The sequence below is a fragment of the Dipteris shenzhenensis genome, chromosome 33 (genome assembly GCF_047967505.1).
Source record: "Dipteris shenzhenensis isolate YYH24624 ecotype China chromosome 33, Dip_SZ_1.0, whole genome shotgun sequence".
In the NCBI taxonomy this organism is placed as follows: Eukaryota; Viridiplantae; Streptophyta; class Polypodiopsida; order Gleicheniales; family Dipteridaceae; genus Dipteris; species Dipteris shenzhenensis.
In genome coordinates this window covers 11725862-11752278 of record NC_141628.1, presented here as the reverse complement: position 1 = coordinate 11752278, position 26417 = coordinate 11725862, and the positions used below count along the sequence as shown (strand labels likewise).

General features: G+C 41.8%; 1 protein-coding gene across 2 annotated transcripts; it reads right to left on the bottom strand.

The window, feature by feature from the left end:
• Positions 1 to 10453: 10453 nt before the first annotated feature.
• LOC147879694 (50S ribosomal protein L34) lies at positions 10454 to 13007 on the bottom strand. Of its 2 annotated transcripts, none has more exons than XM_087371690.1 (4): positions 12769 to 13007; positions 12594 to 12670; positions 11141 to 11252; positions 10454 to 10913 (listed from the first exon to the last, which is right to left on the bottom strand). In XM_087371690.1, the coding sequence occupies exons 1-4, from the start codon at positions 12993 to 12995 to the stop codon at positions 10781 to 10783; spliced, it is 549 nt and encodes a 182-aa protein (XP_087227816.1). In that variant the 5' UTR covers positions 12996 to 13007; the 3' UTR covers positions 10454 to 10780. The 2 variants fall into 2 exon arrangements, with proteins under 2 accessions (XP_087227816.1, XP_087227817.1); XM_087371691.1 differs by having other exon boundaries at positions 10462 to 10910; positions 12769 to 13006.
• Between the last annotated feature and the right edge of the window lie 13410 nt (positions 13008 to 26417).

Sequence of the window (26417 nt, the reverse complement as noted above, 5' to 3'; positions counted from 1 at the left end):
GACAGCTCCAATACTTTTCTGCCTCAATCAAGAAAGGCTTACTGAAACCTGGATATTTCATACATCAAGAATTCCAATATTTTAACATATTGGACCTGATACTAAGATGAGAAGACCAAATTCAGTTCGTTCCTGAGAGGATTATGCTTATTTGAGGGGTGCAGTAGTCACTAAGCTTGAGAGTCAACATTAAGTGGCAGAAATTACCTGAGGATAAGGCTACATAGGAACCATCTTGAACTGTGAAGCAGTAGCCAAAATTGCTGCTGTAATGAAGTCGACCTTTCTGTTATATATATGGCAGCCTGATATTGGAGACTGATGAAAGGGCTTTTCCATATCAGGGTCTTAGGTGGAGGCTGTCTACTCATATGTACAGAGTGCTGACCATGTCTTGTTATACTCCCTTGTTACCACTTTGATAACAAAACCTTTTCTCATGCAGGGATGCCTACGACATTACCATGAAGAAATTAGCTTAGATAGATACGGGTAGAGAGAGTAGATGACCCTACCTCCTCATGTGTACTTCTGAGCTCTGAGTATTAAGATAAAGAGTGTAAAAAATCCTAGATTTACTATATTTAGAAATGTGCCAAGGAACAGAAAGGAGACTGAAATAGCAGAGAACAAGGAATATTTGTATTGCTTGAGTGTCTGTAGTGTGTCAACCATACAGTTGGGCCTCTCTTATATAGAGAGTGAAGAGTCACACATGAAAAGGTGTGTACTCCAAAGTGTATGTGCATGAAGAGGTGTGTACCCCTTGTGAAGGGTGTGACCCTTGATGAGAGGGTACATTACAATGGGAGTCTCTCTTCAATAGAATGTCTCTTGTGAAGGGTTGTGCCTCATAGGAAGTGTCCCGTCGAAAGGGCATACCCTTCCACAAGTGTCCATTCATCAAACCATCCATAAGTCTAAGATATAGAGAAAGGAATACATCACAGATTGTGACATCCCCTCCCACTCAAAATAAGACCCTGGTGGAGATAATGAACTAATGTAGAAAATATCACGATAAATTCTGAAAATACTGCTGTAAAATGTCGGGATACTGCTATAAGTCTTCATCAGATTGCCAAGTAGCGTCGAAGTCGTCCAAATCTCGCCAAAGAACAAGGAATTCTGTGATAAGTTGATGTCGAGTCTCTCGCCGTCAAAGGTCTAGAATACGCTCAAGAATAAGGAGAACATAATCGTCTTCGATTTCTGGGACATAATCACCTGCAAGAGGAACTGCTTCATCGCTTGGAATGTACGTCTTGAGCCAAGAAATATGAAATATAGGATAGATTTTACCCCATGATGGTGGTAATTCCGATTTGTAACTTAAAGGTGAATTTTTATTGACGATCCGGAAAGGTCCATAGTATCTTGGTCGCAACTTAGGAAACACAGACTTAACCGTCTTATAGCGATGTGGGGCTACAAATAATAGCACCATGTCACCAGTCTCAAATTCCAGGTGACGTCTATGTTTGCTGGCAGACCATTGATACTGCTCTTGCGCTTTACGCATATGATCCCTGACTTGGAGTAGAATGTCTTGCATTTCTTGAACCAGTTGATCAACTAGGGCCACTCGATGTTGAAGTACAAAATTCATTGGTACAATCGGAGTGTGTCCATAAGCTGTTTGGAATGGAGTCATGCTGATGGCACTATGGAAAGAGTTATTATAAGCAAACTCAAGGAGTGGTAGATACTCTTCCCACGCTGCTAGGCGTGACTAAATATAATGTCGAAGCATTTCTTTCAGAACTTGATTGACTCTTTTAGTCTGACCATCTGATTCTGGGTGGTAGGCTGAACTGCACAGTAGAGTTGTACCCAAAGATTCGAACAGCGAAATCCAAAAGTGACTGGTAAACTTAGGATCTCTGTCAGTTACGATATTCTTGGGCAATCCATGGTGTTAGAAGATGTGTTGTATGAAGAGTTTGGCGATGTCAAGAGCCTGTGCACTTCTTTTGCAAGCAACAAAGTGTGCCATTTTGGACAATCGATCAATAATTACCATAATCTAAGTGTTACCTCTGGAGGATCGTGGTAGTGTTGTAATGAAATCCATGAAAATACTTTCCCACCTTTCAGTTGGAACTGGAAGAGGCTGAAGAAGTCCTGCTGGAAGTCATCGGCTTGCTTTCATTTGTTGACAAGATAAGCAAGATGTAACCATTTTAATGACGTCGCTTTTCATCTGAGGCCAATAGTATGTTGCACTAAGTAACCTATAAGTCTTGTTGATGCCTGAATGGGCAGCATAAGGAACTACATGATGCTCTTTTAACAAAAGATGTCGAACATCCTTGTCATGTGGTACACAGAGGCGATCTTGATAATACAGAAGGTCGTCCCTATAAGAATAGGATGAGAAAATCTTCTGTTTGGAAGTCGAAGGTTGATCTTTTGAAAGAACTTGTACTGCTGTGCCGAAGTCTTTATCATTGAAATACTTCCCTTTGAATGAATTCGAAACATCCACAAATAATGTAGAGATTACCATAGCTGATGCTAGAGTTAACCTACTGAGAGCATCTACAACTACATTGCGTAGTCCTGGAATGTACTCAATGGTCATGTGAAAGTTGGCCAGAAACTCACCCCAACGTGCTTGTTGAGCGTTCATGACTGGCTGAGTAAAGATATACTTTAGAGAGTGATGGTCCATCTTGACCACCGAGTCGGCTCCCATGAGATAATGTTTCCAAGAGCGATAAGCATGTACAACGGCACAAAACTCCTTATCATAAACCGAGTATCAAGTATGGATATCGGAATGTTTATGGCTGTCAAAAGCAATAACTCTGCCTTCTTGCATCAAGACTGCTCCTGTAGCGAAGTCAGAAGCGTCGGTCATGACCTCAAATGGAAGGCTTGGGTCAGCAATAGCCATAACTGGTGTGGTAGTGAGTGCTTACTTGAGTTGTTGGAAACTATACTCTGTTTCGGGAAGCCACTGAAAAACTGCTGTGCTTTTCAATAATTCGGACATAGGAGTTGCGATTTCGAAAAACGAGGGATCTGCTGAAAACGAGGATGTCATCGAGGTAAACGATGATGAACTTATCGAGGAAAGGCCTGAAGATATCGTTCATTAATGTCATGAATGTGGCCGGGGCATTGTTCAACCCAAAAGGCATGGCCAAACATTCATAGTGTCCATACTGTGTTCGAAAAGCTGTCTTGTACTCATCGCCTTCTCATATGCGAATTTGATGATAACCTAAACGAAGATCAATCTTTGAGAATTGTGTTGCGTGTAGAAGTGACACAATGCGAGGCAAGGGATACTTGTTTTTTATAGTGAGCTTGTTGAGGGCTCGGTAGTCGATGCAGAGGCGCATTGACTTATTCTTTTTTTCCACAAGTAGTACAGGAGATCCAAAAGGGCTGCAACGACCGAATGTGACCTTTGTCGAGTAGTTCGGTCACCTATCTTTGGATTTCTTCATTTTGAGTGTAAGAAACCCGATAAGGAGGTTTCGACAGTGGATTACTGTAGTATAAGTTCGATTGGGTGATCCACTGGTCGTTGAGGTGGTGACTGCTTTGGCAATTCCTATGGAAAAATATCCAGGTAGGGCTGGAAAAAAGGTTGGTTGAGGTATTCAGAAGGATCCTTTGTTGGTGTCACAGAAGTGAAGTCTTTACTTGACGTTTACGAACCCACTTCTTTACTTGTAGGGCAGAGGCAACTGGGGTTGAAGGAGAGTCCCTAGAACCAGTTAGCTCAATAAGTTTTCCCTAGTGGACAAACTGGATAGTATGGCTGCGAAAATTGATTGACGGATCATAGTCGTAGAGCCACTGTTGTCTAAGTATGACATCGTACCGAGAAAGAGGCATGATGTCGAAGTTCAAATTGTCTGTATAATGTTGGATGCGAAAAGACAAGTTTTTGATCCTGGTGTTGCACAAGAAGGTAGTTCCATTTGTGAGTTCAATCTGATAGTCCATGGGACGAGGACTGGTGGTCAACCCAAGTTTGTCGACCATAGAACTAGCTAGGAAGTTATGAGAGCAGCCACTATCGATGAGGATAGTGACCGTTGTTCCACGAATCGATCCTTGGACACAAAGTACTTGAGTGGCCAGGGAAGGTTCAGGGTTGCTGGCAAGGCTCATGTGGATGGTATTTGCCATTCGAACAGCTTTGCCTTTCTTGTCTTGTGCTGGGGTAGCATCTTCTGTTTGGGAAGTGCTAGGTTTCATATTGGAATTTTGATTTGGTCGCTTGGGACAATCGAACCATCTATGGTCTCCTATACAGATGATACAAAGTCCTTTTGTGCTAGAGTTGTTCTTCTTTTCAGTGGCCGCACCTTTATGTTGGAGATGACGGTGATGACTTTGTGAAGAAGAAGAGGAGCGATCCTTCGAGGAGTGCTTCTGTTGGAATCCAGCATACGAATTCTGAGACTTGTGGGAATCTTGAGACTGTCGCTGACCTTGATTACCCGAGTTTTTCTAAACTCGGGGTTATCTTGAGTGTGAGCACTTTTAGCCATAGTAGAGTTTTGTGTTCTATTAGCACGCTGCTTCCCTGTGTTTTGGAAATCTGTAATGCGCTCTGCGTAAGCGATAGCGCGAGCTATGGTGGTGATGTTTGCTTTGAGGACATCAATGCGTAACCAGGGATTTAGGCTTGAGATGAAAGCATGAAAGCAATCATCATCAGTTAAACCCTCAATCTCCAACACCAATGTGGTGAACTGAGAGATGTATGAAGATAAGGAGCCTGTTTGCTCCAACTGTCTAAGTTTTGAACGTGCTTGGAAGTCCGCATTGGCAGGTATGAACTTCTTACGGAGCACGAGTTCAAAATGTTCCCAAGTTAACACACATTTGCCGTCCTTTAAGCGTCGTTGCCACCATAGGAAAGCTGTATCCTTGAGGACGGAGGCTGCCAAGGCAATCTTTTTGCCTTCAATGAGGTCAACAATATCAAAGTACATGCACAGTTTTGCGAGCCATTGGTCAACTGTTTGATGATTTCGTTGACCAGTGTAGGCTTCCGAAAGTTTAATGTCAAGTCTTTTAGTTTTGGAAGCTTGGAGTAAACGATAGAGGACACAAAGTTCAGTGTTTTCTACCTCAGGTGGGAATGAGTCCACATAGTCGTCCGGTGACGTCACGTCATCCTCTGTCTGTGTGGTACTGCGAGAATCTTGGAGTTGTTGGACTTTCTGGACCAAGTCGGAGATGCTGTCCTGAAGCTGGGAAATTTGAAGTTGAAGTAGTGCTTCGCCTTGTAAGTTGACTTCAGGGGTCTTTTTTGGACTTGAGTCGCTGATCTCCAGAGAGGTTGCACGCGAGCGTTGCGACATGTCTAACGTCCCTGTGAGAAGAGCACGAACCTGCGCTCTAGTTTGTAACATTCTTGGAAGAAGATCCGGGCTGCTCCCTGAGGTTGCTCATGTTGGAGGGGGCAGGCGAGGCAAGATGGAACCACCCGTGGAAATCTGGTAAAGGAGGTCCTACCTAAGGTAACACTGGAGATGCCGAGGTGGGTGTTACTGCTCGTGAGAGTACAGGGGTAGGTTGCAGAGTCCACGGATCTGAGAAGGGATAAGGAGCTGCTGTCGGGAGTGGAGGATATCCAGGAGAAGGAGTGCCTTCAGAGTGTAAATACTGTCTTGGGGAAGGTAAAACCTGTGCAGGAGGATAACTAGGAGCTGAAAAAGGTGGAGAGTACCCTAGAGATACTGAAGCTGAGGGGTAAAAGTCTCTCCAAAGATGGCCAGCAAACTCGTGAGGAATATCGGGTTCTGGGTATCTATGTGTCTCATGGAACACAACCTGGACTGTGCTGAGGAAGTAATGTAATTGAGGTGCCTCACGCAGAAGGTATAGGATGTGGTCCAAGTCACTGGAAGGGCACGTGACACAGAAGACCCACGATGCAAAAGCTCCGAAATGGGCTGGTTGTGCAATCTGAACACGATATTGTGTGGTAGATGATGCCTGAGGTGTCCTTGAAGGGACTGGGGAATTACCAGGGGTTTCCATGCTTTAAGGAGGAGGCTTTCATTTGCTGTAATTTGATAATGAGCGTCAAATAACAATATGAAAGAGAATCCTTAGAAATAGAATGGAAAGAATCCACCTGGCATAGAATTAGATCTGCCAATTAGTTGCATAGAAAAGGCCTGCAGATCACTGTCCCGAGGTCCATGTTGCTGTCCTTGCAAGTCCACGTGGATGTGTGAACAAGAAATAGGTGCCTGGCGAGATGTCTTTCGAGGTAGATGGGCGTTGGTAGAGGCGCTTTGCAGACTGCGTGGAATCTGGCGCACTTTTCCAGCGTTGAAATCTGCACTGTGCTGTGTACTGTCGGAGAGCAGGTCTGGCCTGTCTATGAGTGATCAGATAAGCAGCAACAGCGGCTGTTCATGGGCAGAGGTAGCGTGAGAAAACCCATGAGAAACCAGGCAGGTTTGGTCGTTGGAGATAGGCAGCAAACGTTGCTGATTTCAGGCAGGTACCGCGGGATGAGCAGGAGAGAAACTGGCGCTGCAACTTCTCCAAACGATGCAGTCAACATCCACGGCCAGAGTGCAAGAGGAATGGTGAAATTAGTACGGCCGTTTTTGGAGCGGAGAAGGCTGACGTGAAATCGCACCGTTTTTGGAGCGGAGAAGGCTGACATGAAATCGCGATTTGATTTCACCCTTTTTTTCCTGGCTGGTTGGTGGTTGCCAAAAAATTAAAATGTGGGTTTGGAGAACCCTTGGGTAGTCTAGGGTTAGGCCTTGGGTGTAGGGCTGGTTGCCCTTTTTAGGCCCTCTAGGTACCCTTTTGTAAGTTGATGCTTGGTGCCAAAGGGTGTGCCTATTCTAAGGGGTGTGACCCTTGGAATAGGTGTACCTTTTTATGAAGGGGTGTAACCCTATTTTAAAAAGGGGTGTCCCCACACGAAAAGGTGTGTCCTTTTTTTCACGATGGGGTGTGTCCCTTGGGTGAGGACTCAAAACTCTTCATCAAAAGGTACATCCGATGGTGAAAAAGGTGCGTCCCTTGGTTTTGGGACAGCCCAAGCACATCAAAAGACACGATTTTTGTCGTGTCCATTCACATCAACTCGTGCTGTGAGGGAGACAGAGAGGCCACTGATGACTTTATGGGTTGGCGCTAAAAAAATTTTACGCTCATTCTCTCCATCTCTTCCATGCACAACGTGCGTGGATATCCTTCTAGCGGAAAAAGATGTATTAGATAGGCGCTAGAAGGTGGGGGGCATTTTCTATAGGCAGAAGCGAAATTTGCTCTAATACCACTATAAGAAATCCTAGATTTACTATATTTAGAAATGTGCTAAGGAACAAAAAAGAGACTGAAATAGCAGAGAACAAGGAATATTTGTATTGCTTAAGTGTCTGTAGTGTGTCATCCATACAGTTGGGCCTCTCTTATATAGAGAGTGAAGAGTCACACATGAAAAGGTGTGTACTCCAAAGTGTATGTGCATGAAGAGGTGTGTACCCCTTGTGAAGGGTGTGACCCTTGATGAGAGGGTACATTACAATGGGAGTGTCTCTTCAATAGAATGTCTCTTGTGAAAGGTTGTGCCTCATAGGAAGTGTCCCGTCGAAAGGGCATACCCTTCCACAAGTGTCCATTCATCAAACCATCCATAAGATGTAGAGAAAGGAATACGTCACAGATCGTGACAAAGAGGATTTAGTATATGCTATGTGCCCTACAGTTATAAATCTAGATAAAGAAAATGTAGTATATGCTATGTACCCTACAGTTATAAGTGTAGATAAATAAATTGTTATAATAATCGATGCCTATACAGTTTAAAACCTAGTAACTCAATGGCGTCATCTCTCTCTCTCTCTCTCTCTCTCTCTCTCTCTCTCTCTCTCTCTCTCTCTTTGCTTGGGGTTTCCACGCACCTGGACCATCAACACTATCTCACCCATCCACAAGGCAAGGGATCCCATGAACCCGGAGAACTATAGGACCATTCTGATTGGACATGTCATGTCCAAGATTTATGCATTAGTACTTGATTTTGAGGTCAACGGGTTTGTGGAGTGTCGAGGACTCAGAGCACTGGGACAAGCTGGTTTCAAACGGGATCATGGGACCATGGACCATATTCTCGCGCTCAAATGTATCATCGAGGAAGCAAGGGCACGAAAGCAGAGGGTTTATTGTTGCTTTGTGGATTTCCACAAGGCAATTGAGACCGCTCCGAGAGCCCGTCTCATACGTCGCCTACAGGATTTTGGTTACGACCAAGAGATCATTTGGGCTGTCATGGCACTTTATGAGCGAGTCTCAAGCAAAGTCCGAACAGGATTTGGATGGACAGACGAGATCATGAGCACTATCGGGGTCAAACAAGGGTGCCCATTATCACCTACCTTGTTTGGCCTCTACATCGACGAGCTCGAGATAGTGATGCAAGCACACAGTGGAGCAGGTTGCTCTCTCGCGGGCACGCTGATCTGGATATTGCTTTACGCAGATGACATGGCTCTCCTGTCTTCCTCAGCAGATGGGCTCCAGAGACACCTTGACGCACTACAGTCCTTTTGTGAGTCTCATGATTTGAAGGTCAACTGGGGTAAAACCAAGGTTATGATCTTCAATACATCTCAAGCCGTCATGCGCGATGAGCATTTTGCTTTTGATGGGTCCCTTGTTGAGGTAGTTTCATCATACACTTATCTTGGGGTCGTCTTTTCCGGACCCATCTTCACTATGAGACCCGCGATGCATGCACGCCTGAGCAGAGGATATGCTTCATTGGCTAGACTAGAGAGGTAGTGCTTCCGCTCTCACTTTCAAGATCTACGGACCAAAGGGTTGCTTTTTGACTCCTTGGTCCGCCTAGTAGTGATGTATGGCAAATGCTGGGGGCCAAACTTGTCGGATACAGAGTGGGCCAGGATGGAGTGGCTGCAGGTTCTCATGTTATCACGAATGATCCGTGGTAAGCCATTCGTCCCTCACCAAATCATTCAGGCGGAGTTTGGGTCACCCCCATTACAGCTAGATGCTGCATTTCAGGTCATTACGTATCTGTACCGAGTCAGGGAGTATGGGGATTACACATCCAAGCGTAGCAGGATACCATGGCTAGCACTGCTGTCCTCTTCTATGGCACTTGCAGCAGGGGGAGACCAGAGGTGTTGGTATGCAGGCACAAAGAGATGGTTTGCAAGACTAGGGCTCCACATGGACAGACTACCTCCTTTCCAATACAGCATGGATGCTCCTTTCTCTCCCCTCCTATCACACGAGGTCAACCAGGTTATCCATAAGGATCTACTACAGCTACACACATTCCGGACTTAGGCCCGAGTGATCTTCCAGTGAAGCTGGGCTTCTACAGAGACCACTTCTTACATATCACAGCGGAGGGTTTCATTGATCCACCTGGATACACGCAAATTCACCTACCCCACTCGCTGAGGATCTCTCTTGGTCAGTTCCGGTTCTCTTCTCACAGACTTCGTATCAAGAGCGGCAGAGCAGATCGGTTACCCAGGGAGAGGTGCATATGCACACTGTGTGACATACAGGAGGTTGAGACAGAGAAGCGTTTCATATTTAGATGTCCTGTTTACTATGAGATCCGAGGGCATTTCTACTCCCTCTTCAGAGATCGTTATGGGGTTTTGGCCCGTTTCCTCTCCTACCCAGACCAACGATGTTTGGCTGGTTTCATTCATGAGGTGCTCAAACACTACGATAGGATACTCCGAGCACGGCGACAGGAGAGGGTTGACTCACAGATCATACTTGGTTGACATCCCCTCCTTGTTCAAGGTCGGAGCCCGACCGACGAGGGTCACAGTGGCCCTAGTTAGACGCAGAGCTACGACCAAGAGACGTACCAGGACTACACTCTTTGGGGGGCAACAGCGCTCTATTGCTAACCTCATGCCTCCACTTCCACAACCTCATACCTTGATGTCCTGCTGCTGCTGATGATGATGATGATGGTTATGATGATGTCGATGATGACACTGAGATTGATTGATATATACACTCGAGATATGACTATGTTGTACTTAGGATTTAGAACCACCATTTTGCATTTTTTGCATTCTACATTGGTGTGGATGTTCGTTTAATAGCTCCACTACCACAGCTCATTTTTCACAGTCTCATAGACCCATCGGTCTTCCGAAGACTTTCATAAACTCTCTCTCTCTTTCTCTCTCTCTCTCTCTCTCTCTCTCTCTCTCTCTCTCTCTTAAAACTACAATTTCCCTTATTATCACCCTCTCCACATTGTGTTATTACCCTCGACATTGTACCATCATGCCCAATGAAGTCACCTTCAGTGTCGTGCAAGGCTTGTCCTAAACGCATCTGTAAATCCAATCAAGTTGACTGTTGCAAAGTTAGTCAAACGAACGCTTTTAAGTTTTGAAACATTCTTGACAAAGAGGAGAACGCGTTGAATGCTGCTAACCTATTATGGGTGAACTGTCCTAAACTTGTAAAGTCAAGTTGACTTAGAAATCAATACAAAGGCCATACCCATCCATAAACCACAAAATCATATTCTCCCTTCCATACACTTTCATATTCTCTCCTCCTAAACTTGTAAAGTCAAGTTGACTTAGAAATCAATCCAAAGGCCATACCCATCCATAAACCACAAATCATATTCTCCCTTCCATACATTTTCATATTCTCTCCTCCACACACTTTTGAAAACATCATATAGCTCCAAGAAAAAGAAAGTTTCAAATTGTGTGGAATAAGAAACCACAATGTGCACAAATGCAAGTTCTGAGCTGATTGCTTAGTATCCAACATACACTGCAGCATTGACTATATAGCAATCATCATTTTTGTCGCCCATAGCCTCCAAGACAGTTCCGCTTGAACAGATCATACCACCATCAACCACTTCCACATCTAAAATTTCACCGCTGCTTCAGCAAAATATAATTACTAGCTCTGCTTCTCTCTAAAACAAGCTCTCTCTCTCTCTCTCTCTCTCTCTCTTTCTTCATCTACACGTAATCGAATGCAATTTCAAAACTACAATTTCTTTTCGATCACTGTATAAAGACTATGAAAAAATTCCCTTCAATTGACAAGATCAAGGATGTATTGAGTGGTTTTAGGGCACCAAGTCTTGTCTTAGCTTCATACTTACTATGGAAAAACTGCCTTCACTTTGTCTAGATCAAGGCTGTTTTGAGTGGCTTTAGGAACACCAAGTTTTAGCTTTAGCTTCATCTCCTGCCAACTCACTCCTGGAATTGCTCCTGGAACCAATAAATCCAGGCATATTCTTATTATTAAGTCCACGATGCAATTCAGATTGCCAAAATTACAGAGCCTACTTCTGATACCAGATTCTTTCAACAACGTATCTTCACTATGAGCTCACAATTGCAGTAAAGAAAGATGGACCTTTTTGGAGTTAAACCAAAGATATTTCTACCTCTTCCAAAGATTACAGAACCTACTTTGTGATACCAGACTCTAAACCTACTTTGTGATACCAGACTCTACCGACAAACCATCTCCACTATGTGTTAGCAGATAAAAGGGGTGCCAGGAGCAGTCACTGTAAGAATTCACTTGAAGCATTCCAAGATGCCAACAAAACGACATATGTTTTGGGCATTTGATTACTCGGAACTCCATAGGGATGATTACGCAGATAGAGTTGTCCTGTTATATCTACCAATAAGATAGGTCAAGGTAGACTCTGGATTGAGAGGATAAAATTTGCTAGGTTCTGTTAAAATATGCTTGCAGACGTAAAACAGGTTTTTTAACCAAAAGAAAAGAAAAGAAACGCCCAGTATCAGTATAAGTTTATAGCAATCCTTGGGGAATTTTTTTTCGTGTTAATTCATTCTTTGTCCATGCTCTAAAGTGGCTGGGTGCCCTCCCAAAAGAAATTGAAATTTTGTGCATCCAGCCCAGGCTTTTATGAGTCCTTGAGAGAAGTCTTTACGGCATAAACTAACACTTGAGGTCATCTTGACATTTGATTGATTAAAATATGGCATGTTGACATTTGAATTTGGAATATGGTCATCTTGACATTTGATTCATTAAAATATGGCCACTTGCAGTCTCGTTTATGCCTTGGCAGTTTGGATTAAATTTCACAACATTGTTTGGAAACTCTCTTTTGTGTAGCATACGTGGATATAAGTTGCCTGCAGAGAAGAAACAACGTACCTCACACAGTTTACCCGCTACACCTTGCAGGTAAATTTATATTTGCACGAAAAATTAGTGTTAGAAAAAGTGACAGGGCACTTAGATGTGCTACGCATTTCAAATGTCGAACCCGAAAGGGCGGATCCTAGAGAAATAGATGACGCTTCTGTTCAGGAATATACTCAAATCATTTGGTTCTGCTACATAAAATTGTGTGAAGTCCACTTCTGCTGTGAGTAGATTTATGAGCTCTTTGTGATAATAGAGAAGGGTGACGAAGTCAAAGTCTCTCTCTCTCTCTCTCTCTCTCTCACACACACACACAAACACACACACACAAAAGCGCTCGATCGAAGGCAGATACACATACATGCACACATCACGGCCAGATATACGCACGCACAGAGAGACAGAGAGAGAGAGAGCGCCTGCGCGAAATGCTGGAATCGAATTTGAACTGATGGCATCCTTGCAAGCTCGAACAGCCGCTTGGGTGATGTCCTGCCTATGTCAAACACAAGCCCACAAGCAAGCAAGCTCACCGAAGTGCCCCTGCAATCAAAATGTGACCCAAAATGAAGCAGCAAAAGGTTGAGATCTCACCCATGCTGATCATAGCCGACGCCCATTTCGACGAAAAGAAGTTTCATGGAAAGGGCTGCTGTCTGGTGTTGGGAGTGCATGGCTAGAGGGAGGGGAGAAGAGGATGCCTGGACTTGGACTGTGAGGGAGAGGGGAAGGCAAGAGAGACTAGTAGATGGGTTGCCATAAAACTTAGAAAAGGCTTTGGTACAAAGGGAGCTTCCTAGTAACAACATTTTGCCCTTCATTGCATTAGTTTGCTTACATCTCCCTTATAGGCCGGCTTCACACCTCCTCACCAAGTCCCCCCCTTCACACCACCACCTCTCGCCTCTCACCCTAGATGACCATTCATCGGGTTCAGTGATTTGATTGACACCACCCCTCTTCCTTCGTGGGCTTGGCGTTTCGCATCGGCATGCTTCGACGTGAGTTTCGGAGTTTCGAAAACATTTCGGGACAAACCCATTTCGAAATTTCGGAAACGTTTCGAGACAAACCTGAAACGTCTTTAAAAACATTTCGTGCATAATAGGGTATTTAAATATATGTCATTTTCCTAAAAAATCAAAACATTCTAGATTATTACCACCAGAGCTCCAATACTTGAGAAAAACTCATGAAACATAGTGCATAGACATTGGATATGCCACTAACTCTTGAGAACTTAGAAGTTAGAACTTGAAATTCGATTCTTGAAAGTTGAAACATATTTCTAATTCTGAAAATGAACAACACATCATTGTACATTCAAGAGGCAATGGTGAATCGTGACATGATCATATTTCATAATTAGAAAAGATACATAAATGGTGAATCATGGATCATGAATCATGATTCATGATTCATATACTAAATAGATACTCTGGTGTTGCTGGAAAATATAAAGAAGAGTACATAGCAAAATATGAAAGTACTGAAGTAGTCAAGACTCAAAATATCAAAGTACTACTAACTAGTCTCTAGAGTAGCAAAAAGAGCCCTCAATCAAGACTAAATGGTCATGACTCATGACTCATGAGTCATCCTCCATATCCTCAGCATCCTCCTCATCCTCGCTCTCGCTAGCAACGGATGACTCCTCAAATGTGTCATCATTTGCTGGAGGTGGTGCAACACTACTACTTGCATTTGCTAGAGGTGGTGTAGCATTGGTAGTGGCCCTCTGAAAAGATCGTGTCGCATGAGATGGAGCTGAAATCTCCTCATATAGCATGGAGTAAATGTCTCTCTCCTCCTGAGGAATCTCTGGAACATCCTTGGTTTTGTTGATGTCGATTCTATCTGCATTGACTTGTTGTGGCTCAATGGGATTCCCCTTCTCCTCCAGCAATCTCAAATTGCAATGACCAAAAACAAGTCTCTCCAATTGTGTAGTAGAGAACCTGTTTCTCTTTTTTGTGTGAAAGAGAGCCCAAGTACTCCAATTTCTCTTGCACGGGCCCGAACTACAGTCCTGCGACAAAACCTTCATGGCAATGTGTCTCTGCAATTTGCAAAGAAGTGCAAATATTCAATGAAAGAGACATAGAAAGAGTACAATAGAAACAGCAAGATATGTTATCAAAAGAGATAAGAACCCTACCAATTCTGGGGTAGAAATGCCATACTTCTCCCACCAAGAAACTGGCTATAACTGTGTGTCATGAAGCAAAGCAGTTGGCTTTCCAAACATAAAGATACTATTGCAAAACAAGAGACGCTGATCCTCGAGCTTCCTCATAAGATTTACATTACCATCCACCAATGCAGTAATGTACTTTGTCCAACCCTCCTCAAGCTCCTCACACAATGATTGGCTCTCACTCCTCCACAGAGGATGCAATATATGTGCGACCGCGTGGATTAGTCTATGAAACCAATCCCAACGCTTGTTCCATATCTGCTTAATATCTTGAATCCTATAGAAATGATAAGAGTCCAAAGGTTAAGGATGCAACATGAGCTTAGAAGTTAGCAAGCATTGCAATATGCATAATGGAAAATATATAAATATTATGTAGGTAGCAAGGCCAAATATGTTTGGTTCCTAGTTAGAGAAGAACCTCTCGGGCTTTAAAATAGTACAAGCATCTAAGGATTCCCCAACCTTATCCATGAACTCAGATAGAAGCCCAATGGTGCTACCCTCCATATATGTGAGTCACGGGACACTATATAGAGGGTTTAGGGCCTTCACCAAGGTCTCTACATCTCGCCACCAACTATCTCGCAAAACTTCCCGAGCAAATGCAATAGACTTGGGTTCATCCATGTCATCCCATTGACACCACTCATGACACACCATAGTGCATGACATGCCAAGTCGCACTCTTAGCAACCTCTCCAATACAATAAACATGTATGAAAATCATTTGGTGGAGGGCTTTAGGAGTTCCAAATCACTGTTTGCCTTGAACATGCTCAAAACCTTTGGCCTCTTTGTGACAAATTTCACCATGCTTAATGATGTAGAGAAAAGACGTCTCACCCAATCAAGCGTCCCTATATCTTCCATCAAGAGGTCAAGGATGTGGACTACGCAAGATGACCAGACAATCTTAGGAAACTCTTCCTCAAGCATTTGTCCCATGGACGCATTGTCCCTATGAACAATTTCACTGGTATGAAAGGATTGATGAAAGATGTACTCTATGTTCCAAAACTCAACAAGAACCTCTTGTCAGTTGGTCAAATGGCGGAACACAACTATCGAGTCATCTTTGATGGAAATGATTGCACTATCAGAGACAAATCCAAAGGATATCAGCTAGTAGGAAAAGCATTCAAGGAAGGACACTCGTTCAAAATGCTAGCTTCAATACCAGATTTGCATGCCATGTCAGCTCAACCAAAGCAAATGCCACTTTCAATTTCAAAGGCTTGATAGAACTCATAAATCAGAATATGGCTATTGGAATTCCAAAAATGGAGCCATTATCTATAATGACCTATACAATGTTCTCAGGTCCAATTTCAATGATAGCTTGACGGATATGAGACCAAATAAATAGTCTTGTAACCACGGTCCCTGCCATGGATGCATCAATGGCACGAAGAAACATAGTTCCTTTGCATGACAACAGGAGTATATTATATACACTTCTCCTCCTCACATATGACCACCCATCGCATAGCAACAAGCATCCATACTTCTCCCAAGTGACCTTTAGTGATTTCAGCTCCCTCTCCAAAGACTCCTTCTCCTTGCAAAGGTGTGATGTGCACAAGGTTGTATAAGAGGGACCATCCCACTCACAACCTATGCGTGAGATGGATCTTATGGCCCTTCTCCAAGCCGACGTGCGCACAATGTTAAATGACATCCCGCACTGAATGAAGAACTTTGTCAATTGACTAGTTACCTCCTCCATGGCAGCCTTTTGCATCCCTGTCTTCATATGCCCTTGCTTGTATATTTGCAAACTAGTTCTTTTTGCTCGAGGTGTTGAGCGAGAACCACCACCGACAGCAACAATATCACTAGCATCTTCCCCCTCCAAGTCCTCTGTACCACTACGAGATCTTTTGGACACATCATTACATGTATTTTCTCCAAGGCTTCCCAATTTGGGAGTTCCTTGATGGGGATTCTTGTTACCTTGGACTTCCACCTTTTGAGTTCATTGAAAATCTATTCAGGCACCTGCTTACACAGACCAACACCAAAACCTAAGGTGTGAGAGAAATGGGCCATCAACCTGGTCCCACTACCACTTTTCGAAAGGCCACATAACTTGCACTTCCACTTTTGAGCACCTGAACCACCATACTTGGCCTCAAAAGTAACATTATGCCATAGCGAATCATGAGGCATCTTGTTGCCTGCAAAATTATCCCTTAAAAAAAAAAGAGCCTCAACCTTAGCTTAAGGCTTACATTGCTTTAAGAAGGCTTAGCTTGGGCCCTGCTGCTGCACTATAGTATGTGCTGAAGCCTCAACCTTCGAAATCTTATGCATGCAGCTGCCCAGTCTGAGCATATGACTATATATATATATATGCAGTCATGACTCATCTGTTATAGGCTACATAGCACACTATAGCTGCAAACAAACTACAGTGTAGGTTGTAGCATATATATATACATAGTCTGTTTGCAGCTACAAAATGCAAGGCAGCAATACCAAATCCCTCCAACTTTCGAGCAACAAAAAAACACAGGAAAAAAGGGATCCTGCAAGCAGAACGTTTTGAAAATAGGTACCTGAAGGCTGAAAATATTCGTGCCCTTTAGAGCTGGGCAAAGCAAGCAGCTCGTTGTGCTAGCAGTTGCTAGTGTGAGTCGTGACCATACGAATGTACAGACAGATGTTGGGGGCTTGGGCCACCAAAGCGTGCACGGACGAGCTGTACGGGGATTCACGAGCGCGAGCATACGGATGGCCTGCAAATCAATGGACGACACAGAAATCGAAGCCGAAAGCTCAAGAAACATCAAAACGGGCATTTTTGGGGCTTTTCAACATTTCGAGGTTTTTTGGGGGGCCCAAAACATGCATTTCAAATGCGAAATGTTTCGTACGTTTCGGGCCTTCTTGAAACACATTTTAGGCCAACTATGCCCACGTCCATGACTTATTTTGCTTACGCATGCACCGCTTCACAAAAAGAGTCATGCATCATGACGAATGCGCAAACCATTATAATACAAGCAGCCCATCGTAGATTTCTAAAATTTAAGCACTCAACCATGGGTACCCCCTTTACACACTGCCCAACAATGGTTTTGTAATTTGTGGGACCCTGAACACATAAGTGATTGGCTAATTTGAAGGGTGCCCTGGGGAGAGTGGGACACCAAGGGATGGATGGGAGCCAAGACATAGCCAATGCATCGTTGGTTTGGAAGGTTTGGTTATGGGCGGTGAAACTCACCTCCTATTGGTTCGATCGACCACTTAACAATGGGAGCCTCTAAGTGTCCTTATATTGAAGGCTGCAAGTAATTGTTACCAAAGTGTGATTGGTTCAATGATTGAGGCAAAACATCCGGGGGCCCCAACGTGAGTTCCATACCAATCAACATAGTTTGTGGGGAGTTACTTCAACCGCCCATGGAGTAGAGAGAAATTTTTTGCATTAGTATCCAAGCATGTCCTTCCTATTGGGCCAAATATAATGGGACTACTTCATGTTAGGTGGTGTGAACCCAGCCTTAGAGAGTGTTCCCCACCACTGGCTATCTACATTGAGTCTTCCAGGATGTCTCATGTTGCCTGGCAGATGTGTCCCTCATAGTGGGCCATGTGTGTGTTAGTAAAATAAAAATAAAAATAAGAAAAGCATTCCCTCCTTAGTCTATTTACACTCTGCCAAAGGGTGCCCATGTAGTGCCCAATGTGTGGGTGCCCAAAAAGAGTCCTTGGTAGTCTGGAGTGTGGGCATATGCTACCCACTATGGGTTTTAAAAAATTAAGTGCCCACCCATGGGCACCCCCTTTACACACCACCAACAACGGTTTTGTAATTAAAAGAAACCACCACGAATGATCTTCAAGACCACGAAAACATATTTGATTGTTGATTTGAAGGGTACCTATCTGTGGGCAGCCAAGCTTACCCACAAAAGGACTTGGAGAGGGAAGGACATGGAATCCATGTAGGACTGGAAGGTTTGGTCATGGGTGATGTGTGTGTGTGTGTACAATGAAAAAGTCGCATCCTATTGGATCAAATGGCCACCCAGCTATGGGCATCTCTCAATGTGTAAACAGCCTCATGGGAGTGTTTTGATTCTTCTTTTATGAATTTCCACTTGCATTGTTTTTGGCCTTGCTAAGGGCCTATGGAAAGTTGGAAAAAAAAAAGTAGCTCATCGGGTCTGATGTTTTTTTAGCACTACGTCTTTAGATGCTACCAACTTACTAAAAAAATCAATTGCTTTCTCCTTTGCATCCAAAAACGCCTACTATACTATGCCCACTTATGCACTCTTGTTTTGTGTGTATTTGGTCAACATTACTTTTTTGAAATTGAGGTTAGTGTTAAGTATTTTGTGACTTTATTTACCCTAAACCTAAGATATTATAAGTTGTTAATGAGCATTAAAGCTTGCCTTTCTATTCATAACTCAACTACTCTTCCTTTCATTAAATCAAGACCATTGGCCATTTTAGAATTTTGTTGTTAATGGACATTAAAGATTGCCTTTCTTTAGTACTACCTCAACTACTCTTCCTTTTAACATATTGGTTTTGCCATCTAGTTTTCAATAAGTTGTTTAGGTGATAAATTAAACCATAAGCTCTAAATAAAATATGAAGGCACCCTATATATGTAAGGTATGTACAATTTCAATATAGTTAAGGCATGTATACTTTCCAATATATTAGGAGACAGTGGTACACTCTTGTTTCCCCCCCTCTTTTTTCCTTATTTTCCTCTTGCACTCACGGATCCAAACTAACACACACACAAGGAAAGGGTGGCAAAGCTAGAACATGCCTATTGGTCAATTAAAAGCTTGCAACCACTCAAGTGGGCCAACACCCTTGCCATCTGAGCTACCATTGTTGAGTTGGTGTCTCCTACTTGGTTATCTTTTTTTTTGGTTTTAGGGCCATTTGATTTTCCCCCTATCCACAACCCTCACTTAAAAACTCCATTCACACCACCATTTTTGCCTAATAGGAGGTTCAACAAGATGGATCTCCTGAGTATGTTCAATATTAGATCTCGGTTTGCTCAAATCAACTCTGCCATGGTCAAACCTCATCATGTTGAATTTTCCAAAGGGTTATATTTAGTTTGCAGTGAGGTAAGAACACATATGCCAAATGCAGCCAAAATTTTGATGGAACATGATTGTGTTTATTGTGGAGTGAGGTAAGAGGAGGAAAAAAATTCCATATCAGCCAAGAAGGAATTAACCTAATGCTTTTCCTGATTGCAAAGACCACTAAGGATAGCAAATAAGCGCACTCTGACTACCAAAAAATGAAAAAAATAATTACATCCTCAATTCATAATTCTAAATTCAAACTTACACCAAAAGCACATCTACGAGAGCTTTAGTTACAAGTACATAAGCCATCAAGAAACTTTAGCCATTTACTAGATTTACAAGTTTATGACCCTCGAGCACACTTATTCTAAGAGCTGCATATACAATTTAGAGGAGCTATGTACTCCAAAGATCCCACAAAAGGTAGATAGACATCTTTTTTAGAAAAAAAAGAAAGATAGACATCTTAAAGAGATAGACATCTTTTTTTTTAAAAGATAGACATCTTCTTATTGTTGGCTTTGTTGGCTTCAAGCATTAGGATGGCATGTGAATGTTGATTCCAACAACTATTAAGCGCTAGAATTTTTAGCCATCTTAAAGAACTAGACATCTTATTTGTTGGTTATAAGCACTAGGACAGCATGTGAATGTCCATTCTAAGAGCTATCAAGCTCTAAAATCCAAACTTGGGCGAGCCCAGATCATGAGCATTTTATGACCACCTAGCATAGTTGAATGGGTAAGCATGACCTTTGTGACAATCTTCTACAAAGTTTTACAAGATTCTAAGTCCTTGACATTGGCTTGTCTTGTTACCTATATGGCTTAGCACAGTATCATGTATGCTTGCACAAGGTGCTTAAAACCTTCATGATCTCTTGTGAATGATTGCCTTGATGAGATAGCTAGTTGCTTCATAAACTCTAGTGAGCCTACTTGGTCAACTTTGAGCTCATGCGCTTAGACACCTTGAGAGCAATCATCACTTTCATGAACTCTTGAGAGCAATAGTATCACAACTTCTATTAATTCACAACTCTTGTGACCTTCTTAGTGCTCTCTTATGCATTTGTGATCTATATATTTGTACTTTTTGGTCCCCCTCACAAAAGAATTTATTGACATTTGTGCATAACTTTGTGTTCACAACCAATCATATTTTTGACTCCACCTTAACAAATCATATGTAACCCTTGATTAAATATTGCTTAACCATATTACCTACTCTAGCCTTGATTAAATATTGGCTTATTGACTAAACCGATTTATCTCCAACTCTTGATTAAATGTTGGCTCAACCAAGATTTTTGGCTCTACCTTACCACATCATCTCCAACCCTTGACGACTAAGTATTCACTCAACCCTAATCATTAATCCAACCACACATAGTTCAAATTTAAATTGAAGTTCAAACTTAACCCTAGTTATGTTTGATAAAGTTGTGTTGAACCCTCCCTAATTAGTCCAATTGCACTAGCCTAGTCCAACTAACTCAACCAACTCTAAGTGCGACTTAGCTATATAGCCAAATTAGACCCCAATTTAGTTACCTCAATTGGGTCAAGGTTACCTTAAATTTAATACATTCACATGACCTAGCGACAAAGACTAAAGTCTATTCAATAAGCCACTTTTCCCTCAATATTTCCAAGTTGTATTTATACCATTTGAATAAGCCATTGGGTCAAGGTTACCTTAAATTTGATACATTCACATGACCTAATGACAAAATCTATTCCAATAAGCCATTTTTCCCTTAATCTTTCTAGGTTGTATCTTTACGATTTGAAGTCCATATTGAGCACAATTTTAATCAAAGTTTCATCTACTATAAGAGCAAGTTTTGACACCATGTTCAAGTTAAGCTCACTATTTTTTGTTATCAAAACCAAGGCTAATCAATGCACCAATTATTTGCACTATTTTACCATATTTGTTCATATCCTCACATGGAAGTACATATGCAGAAAGCTCTTCCCTTATTAAGGCTCAATGTGAAGGACAAAGTTGTATTATGTTTAAGTTTTGTTGGATGTAACCAATTCATGATATCTATAAAGCCCCAAGACTCGGGGTGTTCATTTCATAGTCTCAATCTATTTCTTCTTTGTCATCCTTGTCTTATTGATCATTGTTCTCACATAGTATACTTGTTACTGTGGTACAGACTTAGGTTACACATTGATTGCTTGTGGATAACATGGGGCTTGATAGAATCCACATTCAACAAGAGAAGCACAGTGTTTTTCATATCACACTAGAAATTTTGGCTTCCCTCCTATAAGAATCAGGGTACTCTAATATCAGTGTTATCCATTTTTCATCCAAGTCATGATCCGAAGGACGTTCATCTGAAGTATTTAATAGTTCACCAAAGGAGGATATTAATGTGGCTTCATCATTTTCCAAATACCACAGGTGGTTAGATCAACAAAAGGTGGAAGAGATTAAGCCGCATTTCAAGGTCTTGCAGTTGCTTGGAATCAATAGCTTGATCCCAAAACAAAGTCAGCTTGGCACAAGTATATATTGCACCCAAGTGACACCTGCAAATGACGAGAGGTCCAAAAAAATGCAGTCGTCATGGTACACACTTTCACAAAAAAAAAAAGAACAGAGTCATATATCGACTCAAATTATATCTTAGAGTTGTTTAACAACTCAAATAGATCTGAGTCATTATGGGAGTCTCTAAAGGAGTTCATAAGAGACTCTCTACCACTATGTCCCAAAATGACTCAAAAAAATGGCCTAATACACTTGAATTCCAGGGTTTGTGATGCATTTTGATTGCTATCTGCTTTGTCATTTGCATTGCTCCTACCATTTCCTATTTGAGCATTCAAGCTTCTACCTTCAAACATTCCTCTTCCTTCTAAGCTCTTGCCTTTAAGCATTCCTCCGTTCCTCTAAGCTCTTGCCATTCGTTCAAGCATTCCACCAAGCTCTTGCCTCCATTCCTCCAAGCATTCCTTCAAGCTCTTTCCTTCTTTCAAGCCTTCAAGCTCTTGCTCTTGCCTTCAATCCCTTGCGTTCTTTCAAGCTCTCTTGCTTCAAGCCCTTGCATTGCTCTTTATCTCTTGCTCCCTCCTTCCATTGCTCTCTTGCCCTCCCTTGCTTTATTGAAATCATTTGAAGCATAACCTAGTTTCACTAATTTGTTCAAAATGTATTGTAAGCAACAAGTAGCTGAAAGCAAAAAGTAGCGGAAAGCAAAAAGTTTATCACTATGTACTATGTAGTTGGAGGAGTTCAGTACAAGATAGAGTCACATAGTTCTTCTAACAGAGATTTGCGGGCTTCTAAAGCATCGGTGTGATAATGCTAGGTACAATTTATATGTTGGAAACATGCATGCTTATTTTGGTATGGGATAAATGTTTCAAATTTGTACTACATTATTACTATTTAATGCTAATCCAAAAGGTTGTGTAATAGGTAGTGTCATGTAGAAAAGGTTTGGGAGAGAATAGGAGAATAGTTTAGATTACGGTTACCCATTGTGGCTTCGAAGGAATCCATGCTCTAATTGGACTCAATAGTTAGATATATGGCATTGGCCTTAAATATGATTTTTTTAAATAAAGATGATTAAAAGATAAGTCCATTTAAATGCCTAAAATCCTTGGGTGAGGCATTAGATTTACTCAAATCTATGGCAATTCTATAGCAAAGTCCAAGTCCCACTTGAAACTCATGTCTTTCAAGCTAGGCTTTAAAAAACTTCTTTCAATCAAAAGCCAAATTTTAAGCCTGAAGAAGAATGGTAAACTCCAAGTATGTGTGGATTACCAGAAATTGAATGCTCGAATTGTTTTAAACCCATTTCTAATACCATTTACAGATGGGATCTTAGATCAGGTTGCAAAACATGAAATGTATTCATTTATGGATGGTTACATTGGCTATAATCAAATCATTGTCGCTCCAGAAGATCAATCTAAGACTGCCTTTATTACAAAATGGGGTGCTTATGCAACCTAAGTGATGCCTTTTGGTTTGAGAAATGCACCATCAACCTCTCAAAAGTTCATGGTTGAGACTTTCAGAGACTATCCGACTAAATTCATTATTTGGATTTTTTCTATGTGTAATCTATAGATAAAGATCATCTATGCATTCTAGAAAAAGTGTTTCAGGGATGCAATCAAGCAGGCATTTCACTTAATCCAAATTAGAGTATTTGCTATGTCCGAGTTGGTATTTCACTCAGGCATGTGATTTCGCAAGATGGCATTCAAACCGAGCCAGGTAAAATTCATGCCCTTTAGCAAATGCTACCCAGTTATGTTCTTTTGTGGCCTTTATCAATTTTTATAGATGTTTTATAAAAGATTTTTCCAAGATTGTAGCTTTGTTATATGAATTAACTAAGAAGGATGCCAAGTTTGAATGGACCACTGAGTTGTCTGTTGTATTTCATAACTAAAAAGTAAGCTGTAGCTACACTTATTTTGAGGCAACCTAGATGGGCTGTCATTTTCCATGTACATGTTGATGCTTCTAGATATGCATTAGGGATTATATTGGTACAACTAGATGGTTGATTGGATTACCCAGTATATTATCCCAGTCTGTTATTGACACCTACATAATCTAATTATTAGGCTACTATACAATGCCAAGTTGGGACCCCTAAAAGAAAATTTCAAACTTGGATGGAATAGGCCACATAGGTTAACTGGATTTTATCCTAAGGGGATAATACATCTTGAGGATTTGCAAGGAAAATTGTAACCTGATTGTACAATGGTAGAAAAGTAAAACCATACCAAGCAACAAGTTCCTCGTCAGTAAGACACGATTCGAATATACGTCACTTGGTTGAGAGTGCTTGGTTTAGCATTGTGTGTCAGCAAGTATGCCAGCAAGTTGTTTAGTTATGGTAAAAGGATCTACATACACTCAACCATGTGGTAGTCTGGGGACTACGAGGGCATTAATTGTGGCATATCATACCCAAGAAGGGGGTATTTTACTGCATCATGCAACCACTCAAGTAACAAGATGTCCACCTTTAACTGTGCTTTGTCTACACTCAACTCTAGCTCTTCGTCATCTTTGTCACTTACATTTGAATTTTGCATTTGTGTCCAGATATCTTGCCCTCAGCATCATTTTCATGGTTGTTTCTATCTCCTCTTAGGTTTTCTTGCCCTCACTCCCATCTCCACTCCTATCCATTGTAGTCTACACTATTATTTTGATCATGGAGAAATGCAAAGCCCATACTATTTGCTAGAAGAGGTGTAGAGTGCCTTCACAGGTTGTGCTCCCTCATCCCATTATAGAACTTTTGAATGATGTGGTCAAGGGGATTCTAAAGTGCAACAGATTACTGAAGTTTGCTAAGCTTCCATGGGCAGAAATCTGGAACGAGTCCCTTGCAAAGGAGATATTGGATTGCTACGATGAAGAAGACAACAACATCACCATTCAGGATGTGCATGTTCGGTTGTCCACAGCTCGGTTGGGGTAAGTCTTCTAGCTAAAGACTCTGGCATATGAAGGTCCGTTGGTAGCAAATGAACACTGTGACAAATATTTTGAGGTAGATAGCTACTCATCCTCCCAAGGGTACTTGATTAGTAAAGCTCCAAACGAAGGTCTCCGAGTAGTCTGTTGTTTTCTATCAGAATTCATAGGTTTGAAGAAAAGCGTTGATTATGTTCCTTGACAATACATTGTGGGGATCATTATGGCTTTGGAGGACGATTAGGAGGTGGATTGGTTATCTACCTTTGACAGGACCTTTGAAACACAGCTCAAGGTTGTTAGCAGGGGCCAAGCACACTGTAAGCTTGGACCATAGGTTCAATGCAATGTGGGCATATGGTAATCATTACCGAGTAGAGAAAAGTGATGTAAGGCGGAACACATATTACATTACCGAGTAGAGAAAAGTGATGTAAGGCGGAACACATTTAATCGAGGATTCATGGCCAATTTTTTGCAAGAGAGTTGGGCTAGTGCAAGGGATACAAATCTCATTGCATGCAAAATGGATTATGTTGGAACCATACAAGATATTTTGCAAGTGAATTTTAGGAAATTCCAAGCATTTTTATTTGATGTGAAATGGTTCAAAGTCGTTTGTAGCAGTAGCAGGATCCAAGTTGGTTTTTGCCATTGACTCAACAAAAATTTGGGATGACCTTAGTGACACATTCGTGCTACCCATGCACTACAAGCAAATAAGCATTTTTTTAATGGATATCATTTGCTGTTTAACTTCATTAAAGATTGTATGAATATATCATGGATTTTTGTTTTAGATGGTCTTTCAACCTGATTGAGTGGACAACCAGTGGTGGTTTGTGATTCAAGTTGTACTTATAAACCGACATTTCAAGATGTGGAAGTAGAGAATGAAATGGAAGATCAAGAAATAGATGGGTTGGAAGCTAGACTTCCCATCCCCCTTCTGCTAGAGTTTTGGAAAGTGAAGATAGTTTGAGTTTCTCAGAGGATTTCTCAGATACTAATTTTGGAGACCTCGATCTACACATTATTGAAGATGTGCGAAACTTGGTCATAGATGATCAAGAGGATGACCACCAATCTTGCAAGGAAGATTCCAATAACACTTCAATTGATTAAAGAACTTGCAATGTGAAAGCATTTGAGTTTGATTTAATTTTTGCAAGGTTTAGGAAAACTACACAAACATGATATTCAATCCATAGGACGCCCAGGACTTTGACAAATGGTGCAACGGCTAGACTAGCTTGACGTCGAAGCGATGAATCTTCTTGTAGAAGAGTGCTGTCGGAGCTTCCAGAACTAGCTTTAGGCATAAATTTTACAAGAGATGTCCTGAGACGCGAGGATTGGTTGTCTTTGGTCGTTGTCTACACTGATCCTTGGCTCTTCACAATTTCTTTCTTTTATTATGCCCGCTTCAACAAATAGGACATGTTCATGTTGCATTACCTTCTTCACCCAAGCAAATCGTTTTTTT